This window comes from Dendrobates tinctorius, unplaced genomic scaffold (assembly GCF_039654945.1).
Source record: "Dendrobates tinctorius isolate UK_male_01 unplaced genomic scaffold, ASM3965494v1 ptg000034l, whole genome shotgun sequence".
Classification (NCBI taxonomy): Eukaryota; Metazoa; Chordata; class Amphibia; order Anura; family Dendrobatidae; genus Dendrobates; species Dendrobates tinctorius.
Window position 1 is genome coordinate 14,695,794 of NW_027361702.1, and position 26,707 is coordinate 14,722,500.

The following is a 26,707-nucleotide window of genomic DNA, read 5'->3' on the forward strand; positions in this document are numbered from 1 at the left end:
TGCCACTCTTCATAGGAGAATCAAATAGGAGAACTACTTGCAAGTGGCCACTTTAAATATCTTTTCTCATGATTTGATACACCTGGCTATGAAGTTCAAAGCTCAATGAGGTTACAAAACCAATTTAGTGCTTCAGGAAGTCAGTAAAAAGTAGTTAGGAGTGTTCAAATCAAGAAAACGATAAGGGTGCCCATACTTTTGCACCGGTCAAATTTTGTTTAAACGCAGATTGCACATTTTCTGTTAGTACAATAAACCTCATTTGAATCCAGAAATATAACTGAGTCCATCAGTTATTAGATATATGAAACTGAAATAGCTGTTGCAAAAACCAAAATTGTTATAAAGAAAAAAGGTTAACATTAATAGGGGTGCCCAAACTTTTACATATGACTGTATACTGCTCAAAAAAATAAAGGGAATACTATACAAAGCAATCTGCATCACATATAATGCTAAAATGGAATCTAAGCAAAACCAAGAAGTAAGTAAGTACGGTAAATAGTACATACTGTATATGCCTAGAATTCGACCTTTTCTTACTTTTGACTCTGCAAAAACTCTTACTGTTTCTCTTATTCATTCTCGTCTCGACTATTGTAACTCTCTTCTAATCAGTCTCCCTCTTAACAAACTCTCCCCTCTCCAATCTGTCTTGAATGCTGCAGCCAGGATCATATTCCTCACCAATCGTTACACCGATGCCTCTACCTTGTGCCAGTCATTACACTGGCTACCCATCCACTCCAGAATTCAGTATAAACTTATTACCCTCAGCCACAAAGCCCTCCATGGCTCAGCACCACCCTACATCTCCTCCCTTGTTTCAGTATACCACCCTACCCGCGCCCTCCGTTCTGCTGATGACCTGAGGTTAGTATCCTCAATAGTCAGAAACTCCCACTCCCGTCTCCAAGACTTTACACGTGCCGCGCCAATTCTTTGGAATGCACTTCCCAGGTCAATACGATTAGTCCCCAATCCCCACAATTTTAAGCATGTCCTGAAAACGCATTTATTCAGACTGGCCTATCGCCTCAACACATTAACCTAACCTATCCCTGTGTGGCAGAGCCAAAAGTTTTACCATAACCAGGTTCCCAGCATCATGTTCCCACATGCTTTATGCATCCATTAGCCCTCTGTGTCTGTACTGTTACACACTTAACATTATGGCTGGTCCATACAATCAGGGCAACTGTTACCACCCACCTTTCGTGTCTACCTCTTTCCTCATAGACTGTAAGCTTGCGAGCAGGGCCCTCACTCCTCTTGGTATGTTATAATCTACTGTATGTGATTATTGTTATGCTGTAATGTCTATTGTCTGTACAAATCCTCTCTGAAATGTAAAGTGCTGCGGAATATGTCGGCGCTATAAAAATAAAATTTATTATTATTATTATTATTAATGAAAGGCTGGCCGTCACTTCCAAGTAGAAAACTGGTACGTACAGGTGCAAACTAAGAGTAGCCATTTCTATGTTTTATTTGTTAATTGTGTATAGAGATGGCTACTCTTAGTTCGCACCTGTACATCAGTTTTCTGTTTGGAAGTGACAGTCAGTCTTTTGTTGCTTATATATAGGCTCTCTGACTGAGTACTACATCCATAAGCCTGTGGCAGATTTAATTGCAGCTGGGTCCTTCCTATCCATAATATACAAGCTTCAGCCTAGGAGAGGATTCACATTAGGATAGATCCCCAGCAAGAGTAGATTGCCTTGTCATTGGCTGCTTGGCGTGCATGAATTGGTCAAATTATGTGCTGAATGTCTCCATTTTTTCCTATTATCTACAGCACCAACGCAATTCATATTTGATATATACATGCTATAGCACTACAGAGTGTACTGTAGCTTTATTTGTTAAGCCTTCTTAGGATAGGTCATGAATGTCTGGTTGGTCGGGGTCTGACCCCCAGAACCACCCACTGACCAGCTGTTATCGGTGTCGGCGTTGGAGACCACGAGCCGGAAGTGCTCACTTGTGGATCTGACCGTCTTCTGGTAGTTTCCAGGGCTTGGTAGTACACATCTGCTTCCTTTCTAAATCAATAGGAGGCAGATATGTAGTACCCTATCAGAAGATGGCCAGTTCTGCAAGTGAGCACTTCCTGCTCGTGCCCGTTGCTGACACCAATAATAGCTGATCGGCAGGGGTTCCGAGTGTCGGACCCCGACCGCTCAGACATTGATGACCTTTCTTAAAGGGTAATGGACAACCTCTTTAAGATGTTTTCCTTCACATCGTTAGACATATGATACTCTTTGGCAACCAGAAAAAAAAAGAGTCTCCAAACTGTGTATGAACCATGGTATACCTAAGTTATTCTTTAATTTAGATGTTTTTTAAATACATTTTTTTTTACATCTCCAACCATCATTGTCCTTGATGCAATATACAGTAGCATAAGCCATAACCAGTATAGGAGTGCAGGAGCTAACGTTCATCCTCTGTCAATGTCAAGTGCCCATTCAGTCACTGCTCGTGAGCGTTCATTTTCTGGGTATTTGACAATGTACAGAATGTAATATCTTCCTAAAGAATACATACGTTAACCTTGGCTGTAATACTTTTGGTCACTTTGTCATAATCATCATCAACAAAGTGTTTACCAGTCTTGAGCATCAACTGGAATAATATTTTCCCACTCCCCCATGTGGAATTTTATTTTAGATGTCCATTGCTTATTGAGTTTCTCCAATGCTCTGTGATACTTTGTGGGGACGTATCTCTGAATTCTGAATTTCCCCATGGTGGGACGATTAAAGGATTATCTTATCTTATCTTATCGTACGCTGTGCTCAAATTGTCATTTTGATTTGGGACGCACATTATACAAATGTCATAAATAAAACATCTGTTACAATATCAAAAAAATGCTTCGTATCAAAAAGTCAAATGCATGTTAAGCTAATAGAGCAGAAGCTTTTTGCTGGGACCTAAAAAACTGCTGACATTTATTTTCTACCATCAAGTTTAGGATATCCACAGAGAGCAGGAGGAGGTGGGGGCTGGTTTTAGAGACAAGAATAGACTACAAGATACAAATGGAGGTTGGAAAAGAATTAATGATTTCCAACAACACAAAAAAGATATGGCTATTTGCTTTGGGTTGATCTGATTAGATTCCTAATCTAGCTTATATTACAGTGTTGGGAATAAATATGCCCTATTCCTTATTTCTTTTTCTTTTTGCAACACTTAAATGTTTGAAATCATCAAACTACATTTAAAGGGTTCTCCAGGGCTTTTTATTTTGTTCGTTATTTTTATTTTAGGCCTAAAAACTAACAGGCAGGTAGTTGCAACTACCTGCTTGTTGTACCCAACACTGGTTCAGAGTAGTAACTGACAGCTCCTGCCGGCGATTCAGCTGCTCCATGTCAACAGAGCAGCTCTTCTTCTGAGCTGTACTGTCAACAGCGCATGAGTGCTGACATCATGTTGAATGGCAGCCGGCTCCCTGCAGTTAGGCAGCAGGGAGCCAGATGTTAATCAGCATGATGTCGGCAGTCACACTCCACCATCAGAGCAGAGCGGAAGAGAAGCTGCTGCACTGTAAACATGATGTCTGCAGAAGCCGTTGAGTTGCTGGCAGGAGCGGTGTGCAACAACCTACCTGCTAGCTCTTATAACCCTAGTAAAAAAAAATCAAATATTCCTAGAAAAACCCTTTAATATTAAATACAGAAAAACAGAAAAAGGACTCAAAAAATTCAAAATACAGCAGGAATAAGACAGCCATATTTACTAGCACAGATCAGAAAAGTAATGGGGTGCAGCAGATCCCCTTGTTTAAGGCAGAGGCAACATAGGTGCAAAATACTGAAGAAACAACCACTCACACACCGACCAATTCATGGAGGGGGTGATCCCCTACTATTAGAATTGCACATGGATAAGCCTTGTATTGGGCACCAATCACCCAGATATGGTTCTCAGTGCTTGTTAATGATGCTCATACTGTTAGATTAGGCGAGCTGCCCAGCACTCTGTAAGTGCACCACACTGGGACAGACACCCTGCTTTACAAGGCCAACATTGAAGGGCCTGGCTGCACTCAGCATAAAAATGAAAAAAAATTGCAGTAAAATATATATAACTAGCTGAAGAGCCCGGCGCTGCCCAGGCATAGTAGCTAACAAATTATAATTATCCTCCATCCCATAGTCCCGTGCCCATATACCCATCATACATATCCACAATCCCATAGTCCCGTGCCCATATACCCATCATACATATCTGCCATCCCATAGTCCCGTGCCCATATACCCGTCATACATATCCTCCATCCCATAGTCCAGTGCCCATATACCCATCATACATATCCTCCATCCCATAGTCCTGTGCCCATATACCCGTCATACATATCCTCCATCCCATAGTCCAGTGCCCATATACCCATCATACATATCCTCCATCCCATAGTCCCGTGCCCATATACCCGTCATACATATCCTCCATCCCATAGTCCAGTGCCCATATACTCATCACACACCCTCCATCCCATAGTCCCGTGCCCATATACTGTACATATCCGCAATCTCATAGTCCCGTGCTCATATACCCATCATACATATCCTCCATCCCATAGTCCCATGCCCATAAACCCATCATACATATCCTCCATCCCATAGTCCAGTGCCCATATACTCATCACACACCCTCCATCCCATAGTCCCGTGCCCATATACTGTACATATCCGCAATCTCATAGTCCCGTGCTCATATACCCATCATACATATCCTCCATCCCATAGTCCAGTGCCCATATACCCATCATACATATCCTCCATCCCATAGTCCTGTGCCCATATACCCGTCATACATATCCTCCATCCCATAGTCCAGTGCCCATATACCCATCATACATATCCTCCATCCCATAGTCCCGTGCCCATATACCCGTCATACATATCCTCCATCCCATAGTCCAGTGCCCATATACTCATCACACACCCTCCATCCCATAGTCCCGTGCCCATATACTGTACATATCCGCAATCTCATAGTCCCGTGCTCATATACCCATCATACATATCCTCCATCCCATAGTCCCATGCCCATAAACCCATCACACATCCTCCATCCCATAGTCCCATGCCCATATACCCATCATACATATTCGCCATCCCATAGTCGAGTGCCCATATACCCATCACACATCCTTCATCTCATAGTCCCTTGCCCATATACCCGTCATACATATCCTCCATCGCATAGTCGAGTGCCCATATACCCATCACACATCCTCCATCCCATAGTCCCGTGCCCATATACCCATCATAATAATAATAATAATCTTTATTTATATAGCGCCAACATATTCCACAGCGCTTTACAGCTTAACAGTTTCAAAACACAAGTCATAAGTAACAACGTTAACAATACAATAATTAAAGCAAAATAAGACGAAATAAGACGACTCTGCTCGTGAGAGCTTACAATCTACAATGAGGTGGGGGAGATACAAAGTACAGGAGTGTATTTACAATTGTGTATTTACAATGAAGGTCCAGCCATCTTGAGGGAGTGAAGGATGGATGGAGATAGTGAATGGGCTACACATGCACAATTACACAGAGAATGACTTTGATTAGTGAACGTGATAGGCCGCTCTGAACAAGTATGTTTTGAGGGAGCACCTAAAACTATGCAAATTGTGGATAGTCCTGATTTCTTGGCGTAGAGCGCTCCAGAGGATAGGAGCAGCACGGGAGAAGTCTTGGAGTCGGGAGTGGGAGGTACGGATTAGTCCAGAGGTTAGTCGAAAGTCATTTGCAGAGCGCAGTGATCGGCTAGGCCGATAGACAGACATGAGGGAAGAGATGTAAGGGGGTGCCGCACTGTGGAGAGCTTTCTGGGTGAGAACAAGTACTTTGAATTGGATCCTATAATGAATGGGCAGCCAATGTAAGGACTGGCGAAGAGCGGACGCGTCCGAGTACCGATTAGCCAGATGGACGATCCTGGCCGCTGCATTAAGTATGGACTGGAGAGGGGATAGTCGAGTGACGGGGAGGCCAATTAATAGAGCGTTGCAGTAATCCAAGCGGGAGTGGATCAATGCAACAGTGAGGGTTTTTGTTGCTTCCCTAGTGAGAAAAGGGTGGATTCTAGAGATGTTCTTTAGGTGTAAGCGGCAAGAGCGGGCAAGAGATTGTATATGGGATGTGAACGAGAGATTGGTGTCAAACATAACACCCAGACAGCGCGCCTGCTGCCGGGGTGTTATTGTGGTACCACCCACGGAGAGGGAAATGTCAGATTTAGTGAGGTTAGTAGACGGCGGGAGCAGAAGAAGTTCAGTTTTAGAGAGGTTGAGTTTAAGATAGAGAGTGGACATGATATTGGAGACTGTGGACAGACAGTCACATATTCTCCATCCCATAGTCCCATGCCCATATACCCATCATACATATTCACCATCCCATAGTCGAGTGCCCGTATACCCATCACACATCCTTCATCTCATAGTCCCATGCCCATATACCCATCATACATATCCTCCATCCCATAGTCCCATTCCCATATACCCATCATACATATCCGCCATCCCATAGTCCCGTGCCCATATATCCATCATACATATCCTCCATCCCATAGTCCCATGCCCATATACCCATCATACATATCCACCATCCCATACGCCCGTGCCCATATACCCATCATACAAATCCTCCATCCCATAGTCCCGTGCCCATATATACCCATCACACATCCTCCATCCCATAGTAGAGTGCCCATATACCCATCATACATATCCGCCATCCCATAGTCCCGTGCCCATATACCCGTCATACATATCCTCCATCCCATAGTCCAGTGCCCATATACCCATCACACATCCTCCATTCCATAGTCAACCATTATGACATCATAATGAGCGGCGGGGCTTGCAACCTATGATGAATCAGCGCCGCCATGGCAACCATTGTGACATCATAATGAGGGGCGGGGCTTGATACGCACACACTGTTTCCCCATTATGTAGATAGGGGCATTATGACATCATAATGAGGGGCGGGGCTTGATACGCACACACTTTTTCCCCATTATGTAGATAGGGGCAAAATTGTTTGGTGAATTGGAACGCGCGGGGTTAAAATTTCACCTCACAACATAGCTTAGGACGCTCTCGGGGTCCAGATGTGTGACTGTGCCAAATTTTGTGGCTGTAGCTGCGACGGTGCGGATGCCTATCCCGGACATACACACACACACACATACACACACACATACATACACACTTTGAGCTTTATATATTAGATATGCATGAGGTATTGGTCAATATTTTGGCCAAAATAGGCAAGCTCATATCCACGTCAAGGGTCCTCATTGTTTTGTGAGTCCCCACACTAAAATCAAACACAAAATCCTGATTCTTAAATGATGACAATGTATTGAGAAAAAATGCTGCTCAGTCCAACCTGGTCCTATGTGAAAAAGCAGTTTCCCACTTAGCTACTGAACCAGATGGGCAAATTCAATGTGCAGTTGGGGTTCATTCTACTAGTCACAGTCAGCCATATCAGCCATATTACTGACAGACGTGGAAAATCTGAACATTACTTAACCTCTTCCTGCCAGGAACCATTTTTATTATTGCACGTTCATTTTTTCTCTCTTCTATAGAGCAGCAAAACGGCTTGTTTTTTAAGCAATGAGCTGTAGTTTTTAGCAGCACCGTTTTGAAGTGCATACAATGTTTTGATCACTGGTTATTGCACTTTTTAAGGGGGATATGACTGCAATTGCTTGATTTAGTCTTCTGGATTGCAGAATCTATTCTATGATTTCTAAACATTGTTTTTTGGTGATTCCCTTGTATTCCCGTTCATACTGCACCTACACACACAAATGATATACCTTTTGAAAGGTAAACTTGCCCCCTTTAGTAAGAAAATAGCCAAACAAACCACTCATCCATGATTTCATCACAAAATACAGTTTAAACATTAATTTTTCATAAACCTGCAGTAAGAAAAAATGACCTGCAGGTGGCACCACAGTACTCCAAAGCACACTACCAACACATTTGTAAACATGCACTGCTTTTTCGCTGATTACTTTGCCCCACACACACGATACACCATTTCAAAAATAAACTTGCTCCCTTCAGCAAGAAACCAGCCAAACAAACCACACATTCACGATTTTATCACTAAATACAGTTTAAACATTCATTTTCATAAACCTGCACAAAGACACAGTGACCTGCAGGTGGCATCTCAACCAGAAAACATTTTTTGGCCTCTACTTATCAAAACAATTTATAGTATTAAATTTACCAATCTACATATATAAATACCTGTCTGTGTTCATCAGCTCATGAAATACATTTACACTCTGAAATTGCCTACGCCCCCAACGACCAATGTATGAAAATTTTGCACGGGCCAAGTTAGTACAGTATGTAATTCCCATCGTCCTGAGCCCACTCTGTACGTGACACATTATTGTGTCCTTATTAAGGAGTTAAATAGAACTTGTCTGGCAATGTGAGTTAAACTAAAAGGTTTCAATGATCAGCAGACGTTGATATATTATCTAAAGTTTCATATGTAAAGTGTCAGAGAGTGGTAGTCATGACCGAGCTGCTGTTTGGTTGCTCTCTGGCACTTTACAGACAAGGGGTGTCCATTCCCAGTGTGCTGTAGAGTGCATCACACTCACTTGGTGGCTGCAGGTCTCCGCTACCTCCAGGCTACCTCCAGGCTTCCGTCCTCAGTGGCCACCGCACACAATGCATGGGGCATCGGGTTCTTTGCAATAGTCAAACTTTCAAGTTGATTGAGTGGGCACAGGTGGGATATGGCACAGCAATTCAGATTTCCTTCCTTCTTAGCACAACTCCTCTTCTGTTCTACCTCACCTTCATTCTGAACTACCCCAAGCCCACTGACTCCATCAGCCTCACTGATTCGCTATCCACTCTGCCATTGCACCTTGAAACAGAAACCTACCCCTCCACGTAATTCCACGATCACTGACCTCATGATGTCAGAAGACCAAGCCCACTCCATAATACCTGGCCCGAGCCCCAGGCTCCGGATGTTGTTGGAATGTCCATTAGGGATCTCCATTTGGTGATCCACTGCCCTGAACGTTTGGCCCATACTGTCAGAGGAACTGTACTACTTTTCTAATTGGAGGTATTTGTTATTATTATTAATATTACACCTACTACATATTGTGATAGGATCTTGGAGGTGGAAATACCCATTTTTGTATTTACGAAAAGAGTGCCAGTCCCACCCACAATAAAGTCAAGCTATATAAAAACACTGAAGCAGGCCAAAAATCATAGAGGTATCTGATGTAATAAAGATAAATAATATAGCAAAATATGCAATGAAATAGCTCAATTTATCCTACAATGGACATTTTGTAGCAGTTTTTTTTTATTAACCTTTTTTTTTTAAAAAATATATAGTTGATGTCTATAAAGTAATGTCCCTGCACCCATTCAGGATGACTCTAATTTCCAGTAATTGAATAATCAATTTTGTGGTTAGCTAGACAAAGATGTTGGTATCAAAATGATTTAAGGGCCTCTTAGAGGAGAACATTTTCTTTCTTGCCCTGAATTAAATGCAAAAAATCGAGTAAAATGATCCCGTATGTTTTAATTGCGTACTGTGCATTAATTGACAACTGTGCCATCGTGTATAAGGGATGAAATGAAGCCATTATGCATAAAAATAAAAAGTCCCTGATTTTCACTGATCCGACAGGCGAGGAGGCGCTGACGATGTACATGGACAAAAGCCGCTTGGATCGACATGCGGGAAATGGAAACCAGAGTGTGGAGTCTTTACATCATTTGGCGTCATCTTACTTCGTAGACAGGGATGGGACTATGAGGAAACTTCATGAGATCCAAATATCAACAGGAGCCATTAAGGTACTGGCAGGTTGGGGTGCTGATGTCCCATAAACAAATACTGTAACCTAAACATAATGTGGGGTCCCCCACCAATCACAACAATGAAGGTCCTCCACATGAGTGGGAAATCGGAAGCTCTGCTGGAGAAAAATTGACATAAATTATAAAGATACAGCAAGACAATCTTATAGCCCACAATTTTGAATGTAAAGCAGCATGGCATGGATACATTTGCTTACAGGGGATCTGACCAGGTTTTTGCTGTTTCATATGGAAGCAGCATTATGCAGGAAAAGAAACCCTGATTCCAGCAATGTAACATTTACTGGGCTGCTTGCTACAGTTTTGATAAAATCACAGTTTTATCTGCTGCAGCTCTACTGTATAACTGTTTAACCCTGCCCACATCACTGATTGGCAGCTTTCAGTGTACACTGTGCATAGGCAGAAAGCTGACAACCAGTGGTGTTGTTGGGATTATACAGAGCTCATGACTATATGGCAGTAGGTTTCCTAGTCTTTTGGTTATAATTTCTTGCTGAGAAAACAGTGGTTTTACAAAAACTATAGTAAACAGCCCAGTTGCTGGAATCAGGGTCTCTGTCTCTACATTATACTGCTCTGAGATTAGGTTCCCTCTACAGAACTGTTTTTCTGAGGATGGGTTTATGTAAAGCAGAAGCTGTACACTAGGATGTCTACTGAATATACTAATCCATAGGTTCATTTTTAGGGTAGAGATTCCAAGAAAAATATATAAATTAATAGAGTGGTGGGAGGAGTTAGTGTATTTGTAACTGCATTCACGCAGCATATTGTATTCTGGTTTAAAGGGAATCTGTCAGTAGGATTTCACACCCTAAACTATTTACATGCATTTTACAAAGACAAGTCCATCAATAAAGTTACATGGCCAGCCTGTTCTTCTGTGATTGAGAAATCAGAAAATAAATTGATATGCAAATGAATCTGAAGAACTATTTGTAAATCTGAAGCCTCTGTCACTCCAACTCTATTCCCTGCAAAGAGCCTTCTCCTCCTACTTGACTGAAGGCTCCATTTCCTGAGGTATCAAAGCATAAAAGTAAAGGAGAAAGAGGCGGCTCTGGGTGGGGAATAGAGCTGGAGTGACGGATTCTTCAGATCTACCATAGCTCTTCAGCCTCATTTGCATATAAATTTGAGCTTTGATTTCTCAGTAACCGAGGAACGGACCGGCCATGTAAAGGTATTGCTGGACTTGTCTTTGAAATAACTAAATGCACATATATAGATAGTTTGGGGGATGAAATCCTCCTTTAACTGATTGTCACTAATCTGTCAGATGGAACAGCAGTGAGAATATAATCAATGGTTTTCTCATTATAACATACCAAAATTATGGAAGTAGTCACCTTCTTCAGCTATAAAAGTGTATCTGAGATATGTTGGGTAAACTATCTCTAATGACCATTGTTGACCTCACTGTGAATTTGTAATGATACATTTTCCTTTTTCTCTAATGTTGGGAGTCCTACTGACTTTTCACTATCTCATTTGTTCCCCTCTCTCTATATAAAGCGCATCGTTCAGATTTGTCTTTTTCATTAGTTATTCTTTATAAATCAGATATAATTATAATAATATTCTATAAATAATGTGTAACTTAAGTTTTAGTGACTTACTGACATGGCCACTGTTATTTTTAAAGGACCAATTACATTCTGTGGGGTACATTTATCAATTCTGTCTAACTCTTACACAGTGCAAACTTAGACTAGAAGGTCTAGAAACGCACCGGATGTGTCACAGTGAATTATTTGCTGTTTGATAAATTGTACTTTTAGATCATCTAATCTAAGATACCATCATCTATTGGTTTGCTTACATCTTTTAGTGGACTATTTTGTATGTTTGGGCATGCCCCTTTTAATAAAAGCACACACCCTTTTTTCAGCGTCGACTCCCTGTTTTACAGGGCAGAGAATGTGTCTAAAACACCATCATTATGGTGGAAGTCAAGTTTGGCCGGGGTCACACTTGCAAGTGTGATGCGAGAAACTCGCGCCAGTCTCTCGCATCAATACCCGGCACTGCCACCGGCACTTGGGACTGGAGCATTCAGCTGCATAGAAATACACACTCCGGTCCCTAGAGCCGGCGGCAGTGCCGAATATTGATACGAGACACTGGCGCGAGTTTCGTGTGACCCCGGCCTAACACGGTGTTCAGGGTGCAAATTTAGGTTGGCCAATTTTCCCCAAACATACTGTTTATTTTGTAAACACCAAACTAATATTGCAGAATAATCAGGATGCATTACATATTTTTTTTGTCTTTTTTTATCCCCTTCCCGAGGGGGCCAACTTCCTTTTTTTTTTCTTTTCTGTTTTTTCCTCCCCTTCTTCCAATAGCCACAGCTTTTCTATTTTTCTGTCCACTTAGACATATAAAAGCTTCATTTTTTGTAGTTGAGTTGTACTTTTGACTGAAACCATTCATATACCAAATAGCGTACTGGAATATGGAAAACAAAAGAATCAAGTGTGGTGAAATTGTGACAAAAAATTTTTTTTGGAGTTGTGTCGCCATTTTCTGAGACCCGTAACTTTTTCATTTTTCGGTCAATGGAGCTTTGTGACGGCCTATTTGTAAAATTATAAAAAGCAAGTTTTTATGTATCAATCAATCCTTAATACTACTACCTGGGTCCCCTGAAAGTCTTATGTCCTTTTCTCTCCACATTGCCTACCTCCACCATAGTACCTCTTAAAAAATAATGTAAAAAAATGTAAAAAAAAAATTTTGAATATGGATATTACACCTTTGATAATACAACTTTACTGAAGAGCTTAAAAGCATCTCCTCTGGTCTACTGTAAAGAAGTAAAACAGACAACCACAAATCTGCTCGGTCACTAAAATTGGGTATTGCCGATGCAGCCCTTGAATATCCCATTCACCATTATGGGTGATGAATGAACTTTTACCACCACATCTCTCTTGCAAACACTAGATTTCTGTTCTCAATAGCAATTCCGTTAGATGGAATCCCAAAGATTAAAACATTTTGGGAAGAATTTATAATTAGGAAGAATTTAGGGAACAATAAAAAATCACTTAAAAATAACTAAAAAACAAAGAAAATTGTATTATTTGGAGGAAATTAGTGAAATCTTGGATGTTCAGGTTCGCTGGGTTTGATGAATATACCTCAGACTTGACCCTGGACCCAAACACAATAGAAGTCAATGGGGACCCAAACTTTGCTGCTTTAAAATGGCTTTCAAATGGTCATAGTCAGAGCTAGGGGGCTGCAAAAGGAAGAAAAATGGGGGTAAGAACAGGAAAATTGCCCTGAAAACAAACATGGATAGGGAAATGACGTGAAGTGGTTCCGTCACCATAGCAATCATGGTAAAATAGGAAGTAAATAGAGAACATAAACATTTTAACAGTGTGTTCACAGAGATTGAGGCTTGATACTTCCAATACAGTTAAAAATGTTACCCACAGAGTATGGGGCACAGTGCCCCTACATCAGCAGCTTACATATTTCACCCACAGAGGGAAACTTGTATCTTCAGTACTGTACAGTAGAGCAGCCATAGATGAAAAACTTTTAGTTTGATTCTGTATACAGATAGCGGTCCGCCACAAGGCTTGCTACCACCAGCCACCAGTCCCAGCCACTTTGTATTGCTAGCGAGTACACACAGGTGCTTAAAGGACAGTACTCTCACAGATCTGGGTGCAGAGTACACACAGTGGCTTAAAGGACAGTACTCCCACAGGCAAGGGGGTGTAGAGTTCACACAGGTGCTTAAAGGACACCACTCTCACAGATCTGGGTGCAAAGTACACACAGCGGCTTAAAGGACAATACTCCCATAGGTAGGGGGTGCAGAGTACACACAGGTGCTTAAAGGACATTACTCCCACAGGTAGGGGTGCAGAGTTCACACAGGAGCTGAAAGGAAAATACTCCCACAGATATGGGTGTGAGTACACACAGAAGCTAAAAGGACAGTATCTCCTCAAATATGGGTTATACAGTACACACAGGGGTTTTTAGCAGAGTACTAGCACAGATATGGGTTGCAGAGAACACCCAGGGTTTTTTTTTTGCAGAGTGCACAGTCACTGACTGTCCCTCACTTCAGCTGTGTCTTGTCCCTACACTAATAAGAACATAATGGCAGCTGCACTTGTGATCCCACCTTTATACAGGCTGGGTCATGTGCTTTATACAGGCTGGGTCATGTGCTGTGCTGGCCAATACTTGGCTGTGATGGCTCCAGAAGTGCCCACAGTCTAAAAGCTTGTTGATTGGCTGCTCTGCTCTGCAGCCTTTCAACAAGCTTTATTAGACTGGCTAACCCAAACAGGAAACAGGACATACAGTAAAAAAAGGCTATGTTTTTGGTTCTGTCCCAGACACAAGATATGAACCCTGAACTTTCCAGTTCATATTCTCCCAACCATACTAATTGCCTAATACTTGCAAAATGTTAAAATAAAGTTCTCTAATCCTATATTGGTCCAACCATTTTGATTCTTTGTAGGTCACTGAGACTCGTACAGGACCACTGGGATGTAGCAGCTATGACAATCTCGATTCAGTCAGTTCTGTGTTGTTACAAAGCACAGAAAGCAAACTCCATCTTCAGGGTGAGTATACAGTTGTGTACTTCAGAATGCATATATTACAATATCTATTGTATTGTTGATTATTTTGGAGATAATCTACATTTTCAATAATCCTAAAGAGTATTTTTTCTTTCAATTTTTTAATAATCATTCTTTAAATAGTTATGAATCTTTGCAATGTACTCCTTATGTTTTTTTGCAGCCTTTTATCTCAAACATTATGCTGAGTGGGCTGTTTCACATGCCTTGCTCATGCACTGAGAGTAGCTGTCTTGATCTTCGGGTCTGGGAAATATCCATAGTCCTGTGTGAGCGTCTCTGTTCCCCTCCTCCATGCTCATACATTTTTACAAATGTTTGAGCATGAGGAGAGGAGCAGAGAAGCTCACACAAGAGTACTGGTATTTACTAGATCCGAAGTTCAAAACAGCTTCTCTAAGTGCATAAACAAGGCAGGTGAAACAGCCCTCTCAGCACTGAGTTTGAGAGAAAAGGAAGGCAGATAAATGTCTCAAAAAGTTTAGTTAATCTTTAAACATATTTTCACTGTGTCACTGGGTGTGGTTGTATTTTCTGTCCATGTTTTGTCTATAAGCACATATTAATATCCTATAGGGAACCTGTCATTAGATTCATGCTGCCTGAACCATGGGCAGCATGAATAGAGCCTGACTGCAAGATTGTAGCTGGATATGTATTTCTCTAAAACTCTGTAGTTTTTTGGAGAAAACATAGTTTGATAAACCTGAATAGATGGTAATGGAATATAGGGAGTGACCTACCTAGTCCTGTGCAGCCTCCAGACACTTTATGCCCGCCCCACTTGGTTGTTGACAGATCTTTCCCTTATGTGTACATAGGGACTAACCTGCCATCAACTGGAGTTGTGAGGGAAAGAGCTGTGGGCTGGACCAGACTAGTCTTGTCACTCCTTATTGTACCCATCCAGCCTTTCAAACTATGGGCCTGATACATCAAGACTGGTGTTGTTTACTCCAGTTTTGATGACCAGATTTTTTGGAGTCAGACGCTGTTGATTCATAACAAGGTGGGCACCTATTCATGAACCAGTAGCAGCGGATTAATGGCATGTACCTATGTGTGCACTTTGCCACAAATTCTACTCTAGTTCCTGCGGAAATAAGACTTATGGTTTAGCGAGCGCCACCGCTCATCATGAATATAACAAACGTCAATCATCATGCACCTGTCCCACCCTAGGTCTGCCCACTTTATCAGAGCTAGGCAAAAATAGTGTGATAATGCCAAAAGTCGCATTGTTTTACCACTGCCACCAGTTGGGCAAAAATAATGCAACTTTTCAATGCCTTTTATACCAGAATACTGACATAAAACCTTTGATAAATGTATTTTCTGAAACACTGCAGTGTTCCAGACAAAAAAAACATACCAGGCTGTAATCACACAGCCATTCTCTGATTTATGTTACCCGTGGTAATGATAATATTTAGTAAGTATAATGCATAGAAAGAAAATTAGGTATCTGACCCCCAAAACATGGAGAAATGAAAAGAAATATTAGATTTTATGTATACAAACATATGCATCAGTAAGTTCATTCTGATGACATTTTGCAGGCCTTATTTTTCTTTCTAAAAACTTTATAAAAGTTTGCTGTATGACCACTTTGGTTTGGTCATTAATGAAAGTTCACAAGAAGAATGGAAAGGGTCACGGTTCCTGCCCTCCGTCGGAACAAGCTCACTCATGAAATTCATTGTTACTTTTTCTGCAGCCACTTATGTACAATGATAGACAAAGGTTGCAGAAGCTAAATGGTTGAAATCTTTTTAAGGAAACCATAGCATAAAAATGATTTTATCCGGAAATGCCTATTTTTAATTAAAATCTAAAATAACACAATTTCCCCTGCAAGTGTCCATATCCATAAATAATACAATAGAAGCATCAATTAAAATACGGCTTTAGAGATCCTATTCCACAGTTTTTCTTTTTTTTAATTGACTGTGTCATCAAGATTTCAGTGTCATCCAGATGAACATTTTCCAAGTTATACAATCTGAACTATGTATAGTTGATTGTATAATGTTGATTGGAAATAACATAATGTTTTCTACACAAGTGTTTATATTTCAATCCAAACCAAACATTGTTAAGTGTAACATTTGTGCCTACCCTTGTAGATGTAATTCTAATGACGACTCTAACATACCCATTATTCTATCTGCATCTCTAGGATTTTACATAATAAATGTGAGCTCTTACCTTGTACCAGGATTGAAAACATTTCAAATCTATTATTGAATATAGCCTTGGAAGAAACAGCTTAATGAAACTATAGGAATAATATATGGTATTATGCTTCAACTTACTTATCAGTAGTACGAAGAAGAATGCGGCTCTGCTCCATACACCTCGTTCACATGCGTTCATGCTCCGTACACCTCGTACACACACATGGCTCCACTCCGTAAACCTTGTACACATGTGGCTCTGCTCCATACACCTCATTCACAAACATGGCTCTGCTCCGTAAACCTTGTACACATGCGGCTCTGCTCCATACATCTCGTTCACACGTGGTTCCGCTCCGTATACCTTGTACTCATGTGGCTCCACTCCGCACACCTTGTACACATGCGGCTCCACTCCGTACACCTCATACACATGCGGCTCCGCTTCGTACATGTCATTCACACACGGCTCCGATCCGTACAATTTGTACACACAGGGCTCTTTTTCATACACACACGGCTCCGCTTCGTACACACACACGGCTCCGCTCTGTACACCTTGTACACACACGGCTCCACCCCGTACACCTTGTACTCACACGGCTCTGCTCACCCACGGTTCCGCTTCGTACACCTCTTACACACACAGCTCCACTCCGTACACTTCGTACACACAGGGCTCTGCTCCGCACACCTCGGACACACAGGGCTCCGCTCCGTACACACAGGGCTCTTTTCATACACACACGGCTCCGCTCCGTACACCTTGTACACACACACGGCTCCCCTCCATACACCTCGTACACACACGGCTCCGCTCACCCACGGTTCCGCTCCGTACACCTTGTACACACGGCTCCGCTCACCCACGGTTCCGCTCCATGCACCTCATACACACAGGGCTCTGCTCTGTACACTTCGTACACACACGGCTCTTTTTCGTACACACACGACTCCGCTCCGTACACTTCATACACACACGGCTCTTTTTCATACCCACACGGGTCCGCTCCATACACCTTGCACATACACGGCTCCGCTCCGTACACCTCGTACACACACGGCTCCGCTCCATACACACGTGGCTCCGCTTCATACACACGCGGCTACGCTTTGTACACTTCGTACACAGAGGGCTCTTTTTTGTACACCTCGTACACACACGGCTCCGCTCCGTACACACAGGGCTCTTTTTCGTACACACACGGCTCCGCTCCGTACACACACACAGCTCCGTACACCTTGTACACATATGGCTCAGCTCCGTACACTTTGTACACACACACAGCTCTGCTCTGTACACCTCGTACACACACGATTCCACTCACCCATGGTTCCACTCCGTACACCTTGTGCACACACATGGCTCCTCTCCATATACCATGTACAAACACGGCTCCGCTCATTCACGGTTCTGCTCTGTACACCTCGTACACACACGGCTCTGCTCCATACACTTCGTACACATACGGCTCTGCTCCTTACAGCTCATACACAGACGGCTCCGCTCCGTACACTTCATACACACATGGCTCTTTTTCGTACAAACACGGCTCTGCTCCGTACACACACGGCTCTTTTTCGTACACACATGGCTCCGCTCCGTACACTTTGTACACACAGGGCTCTTTTTCATAAACCCTGTACACATGCGGCTCTGCTCCATACACACACACTGCTCCATACATACACACGGCTTCGCTCCGTAGACCTCGTAGACACGCGGCTCTGCTACATCCACCCTGCAAACCCCTCCTGACCCCACACATTAACTCTACCTCATCCAGCAACATGACAACCAGCACGGCAGAGTCCTGCATACACATGGAGGCTCCTGTCCTGATCATGTGACCCCTTACTCCTCCCCTACTGTGACCTCATCACAGGTCCTGTGATCACAGAACAGCCCAGCAGCGATGTCATTGCTGGGATTTATAAGCAGGGAGGACGAGGATGGGGTGCATGGGGGGCGTGGCGGCAGGAAAAGTAAACTCGTCTCCACTACCGCGGCCAGGAGGTGTTCCTTCATTGTGCGCCCCTGCTTCTGGGGGGGGAGCTGCCCCCCCTGCCCCACGGTGGGTACGCCCATGCCAAGTAGTCATCTGGAATGGCTTCCAATGAACAGATATGCTTTGTAAATAGTTAATTTCCAAAATCATTGGCTTTCAGAAAGTGTTTACGACCTTGAGGTGTGTTTTTCAAAGACAGAGTTGGCACACACTTGTGCAACCATTCACAAAAAAGAAATGTTCAGCTCACAGGATGAAAAGCGCTTTAAACTCTCAAGATGTGCCCGGACACTGAGTCCCAGTTGGAAGGATAATAGAACACATGAAAAAAAGATATTCTTATCCAGCATTCAATGTCCAAATTTTGCAAGTAAAAAAAGAGCTTTATTGATCCAATAAAAAGATACAAAAACCACACAAGTTTCAAAACTAAAACCCTATACATTTCCAACTTAGAAACATGCCATGACTAAGAACCATACATATTTCTACATTCGAAAAGCATAGGATTTTTAAAAGGGTGTCCTGGATGTTAATGGATCAATAACGCTGTTTTCTTACTTGAAAAATTTGGAAATTGAGTGCTGGATAAGATTACCGTTCTTCACAAAAATTGGTGCACAGTTCCACATAGAATTGTGGCCTATTTCACAACTCTTTTAATCCAGAATATGGCAAGAACCACTCATTTAACCGAAATGAAGTGAAGAGCCTTTATTATTTTAAGACTTGAAGGTCAGACAATCTGGAATATTGCTACAACCTCGAACCAATCCTCACATGCAGTCATGGGCACTTTGACCATTACTTGTGTTGCAACAAGACAATGTCCCAAAACACATCTTCAGGCTATGTAAATGCTATGTGATCAAGAAGCGAAGGGACAGAGTGCTGCGTCAGATCTTCACAATTACCTGACATCAACCCATTTAAGATGGTTTAGGATGAGCTGCCCTGCAGAATGAAGAGTTCAGAACCTCTAAGAACACTTTCCAAACTGTTGGGTAGCAATTCCTGGTGACTACTTGATGAAGATGCTTGAGAGAATGCAAAGGGAGGTGTAAAGCAGTCATCAGAGTCCAATGGGGATGCTTTATGCAATCTAAGGATTAACACATACTCTGGTTTGTTTCATGCTTGTTTATCTCCTCCTCATTTCCATATATATTTTTTCATAGTTTTGCTGCCTTCAGTCTGAATCTACAATGTGCACATTACAATAAGAACAAGGATAACTATTGCATAAACATACAAACTAACAATAATAATAATATTATTATTAATAATATTAATAAAGGGAATTAATATATTTACAATTTCTAACAGTCAGAGACTCCCATTAAAGGGGTATGCCAGTGATAAGATGTTATCACCTATCCACAGGAAAGTTAAGAGCGTTAACATTAGTGTGAATCTGACTGTTTAGACCCCAGTCAGTCACTAGAAAAGGTGACTTATGTCTAAAAGACCTAAAAAGCATATAAAAAATGGGATTATTATTATTTATTTATATAGCGCCATTAATTCCATGGTGCTGTACATGAGAAGGGGTTACATACAAAGTTATAGATATTGTGAACAGTAAACAAATTTACAATGACAGACTGGTGCAGAGGAGAGAGGACCCTGTCCTTGCGGACTTACATTCTATGGGGATTACTAGAATAAATACTTATCTCATGAGAGACAAGTATCAGAAAAAAATATATATTTTAATTTTTGTATAACAAAACAATACTAATATAAGAGGGATAAAAACTGAACACAGGACCCCAGAAACTTTGTCTTTTGGCTTTATAACCTCAAAGGGGTTGCATCAAGTTGATTTTAAATTATTAAAATTTCAAAGTACTTCTAAAAACAAGTAAGTTAACTTTGCCACTTATTAAAATTCCTCTCCGTTTTCATACAGGAAAGATGTATATCTTTATACCATGTTAGCCAGTAGATAGAACAATATTTAGAATTGAGAGTCCTCAGTGGTTGATACCTTTTAATGGCTAACTGAAAAGATGGTAACACATTGCAAGCTTTCCAGACTACTCAGGTCTCTTCATCAGGCTAGACTAATACAACATCTTGTGTATAAATATGTGATTCTTCAGATGTTGTATTAGTCAATGCCTGATGAAGAGACCCGAGTAGTCTCGAAAGCTTGCAATTTGTTACCATCTTTTCAGTTAGCCATTAAAAGGTATCAACTTCTGAGGACTCTCAATTCTGAATATTAGTCTTCGCTTTCAAGAATGGAGAGAATTTTAATTCTATAGTGTACAGCTCACGGTTGGGCTACTGGCCACCTTATAGTGTCAGTCTATGGTCTAGTTCTAGACTAGATTTAGCAAGCTTTAGTGCTTTCGAGTTTCTTCTATGTTGCAAAGTCAAACAACCTTTGCGAAAAAGCTAAGAGCATAGGACAGTGCACTGTTTGGGCTTAATCATGCTGCTGGTCAAAACTGCTAGTCTTCACGAGCACACTGCCCCCCAGCAATAAAGAATCTGGGAGGCAGAGAAGTGGTGTGCTCTTGAAGAACCAATATATGAACATTTTTTTTAACTGGCTCTTCTGATGCACTATTATTAATGGTTTGCTTCAATTTTTGTATGGCAATGTTCTGAAATATAATAAGGTTCCATACTTATCCCACAATTACAAAAACAATTAACAGAGTGGTAGTGAGCATGCTTATCCACACATTCATTTAAACATGACCCATCATCATGTCAAAAGTGGTCAATGTTTGCTTTTATATTATTCTCCCTAAGTGTTACATTTTCTTCTTTATTTAAAATCTGCCATAAGGTTCCAGAGATATAGACCTTTTTGTTTAATACAAAATGTTATGGTCTTTACCACAGAGACATGGCTTACAGGATTCTCAGGGGCATGGCTCACAGGATTCTTGGGGGCATAGCTCACAGGATTCTTGGGGGCATGGCTCACAGGATTCTTGGGGGCATGACTCACAGGATTCTTGGGGGCATGACTCACAGGATTCTTGGGGGCATGACTCACAGGATTCTCAGGGGCATGGCTCACAGGATTCTCAGGGGCATGGCTCACAAGATTATCGGAGGCATGACTCACAGGAATCTCAGGGGCATGGCTCATAGGATTCTCAGGGCCATGACTAACAGGATTCTCAGGGACATGGCTCTTAGGATTTTTGGGGGCATGGCTCACAGTATTCTCAGAGGCATGGCTCATGTGATTCTCAGAGGCATGGCTCACAAGATTCTCAGAAGCATGACTCACAGGGGCATGGCTCACGTGATTCTCAAAGGCATGGCTCACAGGATTCTTAAAAGCATGACTCACAGGATTCTCAGGGCATGGCTCATCGGATTCTTGGGGGCATGACTCACAGGATTCTCGGTGGCATGGCTCACAGGATTCTCAAGGGCATGGCTCACAGGATTATCAGGGGCATGACTAACAGGAGACTCAAGGACATGGCTCCCAGGGTTTTTGAGGACATGGCTCACAGGATTCTCAGTGGCATGGCTCATGGGATTCTCAGGGCATGGCTCACAGGATTTTTGGGGGCATGGCTCACAGGATTCTCAGGGGCATGGCTCACAAGATTCTCGGGAGCATTGCTCACAGGATTCTTAGGGACATGGCTCACAGGATTTTTGGGGGCATGGCTCACAGAATTCTCGGGGGCATGACTCACAGGATTCTTGGGCGCATGGCTCACAGGCTAATTATGCAGAGCAGCCTAAAACATCCACCCCTGAGAATCCTGTGGGCCACACCCATAAAAATTAACTGCAAACAGATATTCTCTTGTCTCTGGATTTGTATGGCCTATTTTAAAATAGAAAAGAAGGCAATGATCAAGAGAACAATAGGAATAAAATAAATGCAAAAGCTGGACACTTTTGACCTGGTGACAGCTCCTCTCTAAATGTGCAAGGCAGGACCACTGGAGGGTTTTAGCGATTGGATTTGGAGTGATGCTCTAAATTCTGCAAAATGCAGATATATATGAGAGACGAAAACTTGAAATCTTCTAAAGTGAATTTCAATTAGATTCGCTTTTGTGAATACCATTGAGGGTGAGTGGCTAACATTTTGAAAAACAGCCTAATATTCAATGGCGACCTTGTGTAGAATAGACAAGCAATTCACATACCTGTTATTCACACTCAGACATAACTGGAAGGAAAGCGAAGAAAGAAATATCAGCTACATGGATATTAGATTATGAATCATTCATTGTAACCATGGGAATCTACAGTTGTGGCCAAAAGTATTGACACCCCTGCAATTCTGTCAGATAATACTCAGTTTCTTCCTGAAAATTATTGCAAACACAAATTCTTTGTTATTATTATCTTCATTTAATTTGTCTTAAATGAAAAGACACAAAAAGAATTGTCCTAAAGCCAAATTGGATATAATTCCACACCAAGCATAAAAAAGAGGGTGGACAAAAGTATTGGCACTGTTCGAAAAATCATGTGATGCTTCTCTAATTTGTGTAATTAACAGCACCTGTAACTTACCTGTGGCACCTAACAGGTGTTGGCAATAACTAAATCACACTTGCAGCCAGTTGACATGGATTAAAGTTGACTCAACCTCTGTCCTGTGTCCTTGTGTGTACCACATTGAGCATGGAGAAAAGAAAGAAGACCAAAGAACTGTCTGAGGACTTGAGAAACCAAATTGTGAGGAAGCATGAGCAATCTCAAGGCTACAAGTCCATCTCCAATGACCAGAATGTTCCTGTGTCTACCGTGTGCAGTGTCATCAAGTTTAAAGCCCATGGCTAACGTCCCTAGATGTGGACGGAAAAGAAAAATTGACAAGAGATTTCAATGCAAGATTGTGCGGATGTTGGATAAAGAACCTCGACTAACATCCAAACAAGTTCAAGCTGCCCTGCAGTCCAAGGGTACAACAGTGTCAACCCGTACTATCCATGGGCGTCTGAATGAAAAGGGACTGTATGGTAGGAGACCCAGGAAGACCCCACTTCTTACCCCGAGACATAAAAATGCAAGGCTGGAGTTTGCCAAAACTTACCTGAAAAAGCCTAAAACGTTTTGGAAGAATGTTCTCTGGTCAGATGAGACAAAAGTAGAGCTTTTTGGGCAAAGGCATCAACATAGAGTTTACAGGAGAAAAAAAGAGGCATTCAAAGAAAAGAACACGGTCCCTACAGTCAAACATGGCGGAGGTTCCCTGATGATTTGGGGTTGCTTTGCTGCCTCTGGCACTGGACTGCTTGACCGTGTGCATGGCATTATGAAGTCTGAAGACTACCAACAAATTTTGCAGCATAATGTAGGGCCCAGTGTGAGAAAGCTGGGTCTCCCTCAGAGGTCATGGGTCTTCCAGCAGGACAATGACCCAAAACACACTTCAGAAAGCACTAGAAAATGGTTTGAGAGAAAGCACTGGAGACTTCTAAGGTGGCCAGCAATGAGTCCAGACCTGAATCCCATAGAACACCTGTGGAGAGATCTAAAAAAAGCAGTTTGGAGAAGGCACCCTTCAAATATCAGGGACCTGGAGCAGTTTGCCAAAGAAGAATGGTCTAAAATTCCAGCAGAGCATTGTAAGAAACTGATTGATGGTTCCAGGAAGCGGTTGGTCGCAGTTATTTTGGCTAAAGGTTGTGCAACCAAGTATTAGGCTGAGGGTGCCAATACTTTTGTCTGACCCATTTTTGGAGTTTTGTGTGAAATGATCAATGTTTTGCTTTTTGCTTCATTCTCTTTTGTGTTTTTTCATTTAAGACAAATTAAATGAAGTTAATAATACCAAAGAATTTGTGTTTGCAATCATTTTCAGGAAGAAACTGAGTATTATCTGACAGAATTGTAGGGGTGTCAATACTTTTGGCCACAACTGTATAGTGCTATTGTTGGGATGGTGGTGAAGCTTTGACTTTTACATTGACTCACATTTTTATAAACATGTAATGAAATAAGAAAACATAGCTGCCGTGACAGGTGTTTAATTGCTTTCATACCTTAAGGCACTTCTGTTGACAGTTTTTTTCTCGACCATAAATATGCATTCTAGGTTTATTTTGGTGGGGTCAGGTTAATAAGATGCTGCCAATCGCCTCCAACAACAGCTTACCTAAAGTGCGAACAAAGGTTGGACATGTTAAAATCCAAAATGTTTTATCCCTTTTTGAATGACTAATGCTGGCAGAGGGATGTCAGAACAGAATACCCTACGATTGCACCATGATGAGTTAACATGTTATATTTATTCCATTTAGTTCCAAGATCAAGCTACATACCTTATATACTCGAGTATAAGCCAACCCGAGTATAAGCCGAGGCACCTAACTTTCACACACAAAACAGGGTAAGCTTATTGACTCGAGTATAAGCCAGGTAGGCATTGTCCCCTCATCCCTGTCCTGGTATACGTGGCTCCCCCGTGCTGTCCTGGTATGGGTGGCTCTCCCTCCCCCATCCTGTCCTGGTAAGCGTGGCTCCCCCCCGTAGTTTTCCTGGTATTCATGCTTCCTTTTGCAAAAAAAAACATCCTACTCACCCTCCAGCGTGCCACGTGATCGCTCAGCACAGGAAGAGCTGCAGGAAGATGGCATCATCGAGATGCTGCGAGGGCGCTGGGACCAAGGAGCTGCTGCAGGGCGCGCTGGAGGGTGAGTAGGATGTCTTCTGGAAGCCAGCAGCTATGGCTGCAGCTGTCACTGTGCGCGCTATAAGAGAAATTAATATTCATTTCTCTTTAGCAGTGGCACAGACTTTAGCCACAGATGCCGGCTCCTGCCTCCTGTGACCCGCTGCTCCGCCGCTCCCCCTCCACTGCCAACTTTCTGGGTCAATGACTCGTGTATAAGCCGAGGGGGGGCATTTTCGGCACAAAAAATGTGCTGAAAAACTCAGCTTATACACGAATATATACGGTACCTCTTGCCATTACCGGGGTTTTGGCTACTTTTTTTTTTGTTGCACCAGAGTACTTTGTACAAAAACGGTTGCCTATGTACTGAATAGCTTAAAATTGTTCATGGTTGATGCAAATGACAGGACCCCCACCAATCACTAGTATAAGGGACTTACTGTAATTCTCTCTTACACGTAAGATGGCTTTCTGTCAAACAAAGCTTTGGCTGATCATTCAGCCTGTAGCCATCTCAGCTGACTCATACACAGGAACACTTGTTTGGACGAGTGTTTTATGAGACAGCCACCACCAGACATGTCTGTTAGTGGCTTATCATAGAGAACAAAAAGGATCAGCAGTTCGCAATCAGACCTATAGAATCGATATCTGCCCTGACAATAAATTGTCCAAAGCCCCCATACACAGAGAGTCAGACGAACCTGTCGATATCGTCTGAGGATTTATATTATAACTTTCTCTGATTCTGCCCTGGGCACAAGATTGCAACCAAGAAAAGATGGAGAGAGCAATAGACGCCCTTATTACCCTATTCAAAGTCTATGACACTGATGAAAATAGTTATCAAAGCCACTTCCGTAGGATAATGGATGTATGATAATTTTGTATTTTATATAATGGTTTGAAAATATTCTTTTTTTTCTTTTTGGATTACGAGATCATTATTACTAGATCAGTAATAGGTGAGATGGAACACCCACATTCACATTACATAGTCCTCAGGTCTCACTAACAATGACATGATTTGCATGATTCAAGATATATAAAATGTGCATCTTTTCTGAACTTGCTGGTAATGGATACATATGGTGACTGAGATATATAACATGGTGATCAGATAAGATAAGCTGGCTCTCCAGTTGTCAGCCTATGCTATCTCTGCCTAACCATCTAGTCAGGTTCTGGGAAAATCTTTAAAGCAAACAACTATTGAGCATTTGAAAATGTCATATATTCAAACTCTGGTTAGTCCTTAAATAACCATATTTTTTGGACTATAAGACGCACCCCAAATTTTCAGAAGGACAATGGGGAAAAATAATTAATGCATCAAATGG

At 42.0% G+C, this 26,707-nt stretch overlaps 1 protein-coding gene across 2 annotated transcripts in view; it reads left to right on the forward strand.

The window, feature by feature from the left end:
• The window catches only part of BRINP1 (BMP/retinoic acid inducible neural specific 1), a 371,033-nt gene that overhangs the window by 233,091 nt on the left and 111,235 nt on the right, over positions 1-26,707 (forward strand). For both annotated transcript variants that reach the window (XM_073573121.1, XM_073573122.1), the window contains exons 4-5: positions 9,744-9,913; positions 14,439-14,544. In XM_073573121.1, the coding sequence (XP_073429222.1) occupies positions 9,744-9,913; positions 14,439-14,544 (276 nt within the window). The remainder of the gene's footprint in view (positions 1-9,743; positions 9,914-14,438; positions 14,545-26,707) is intronic.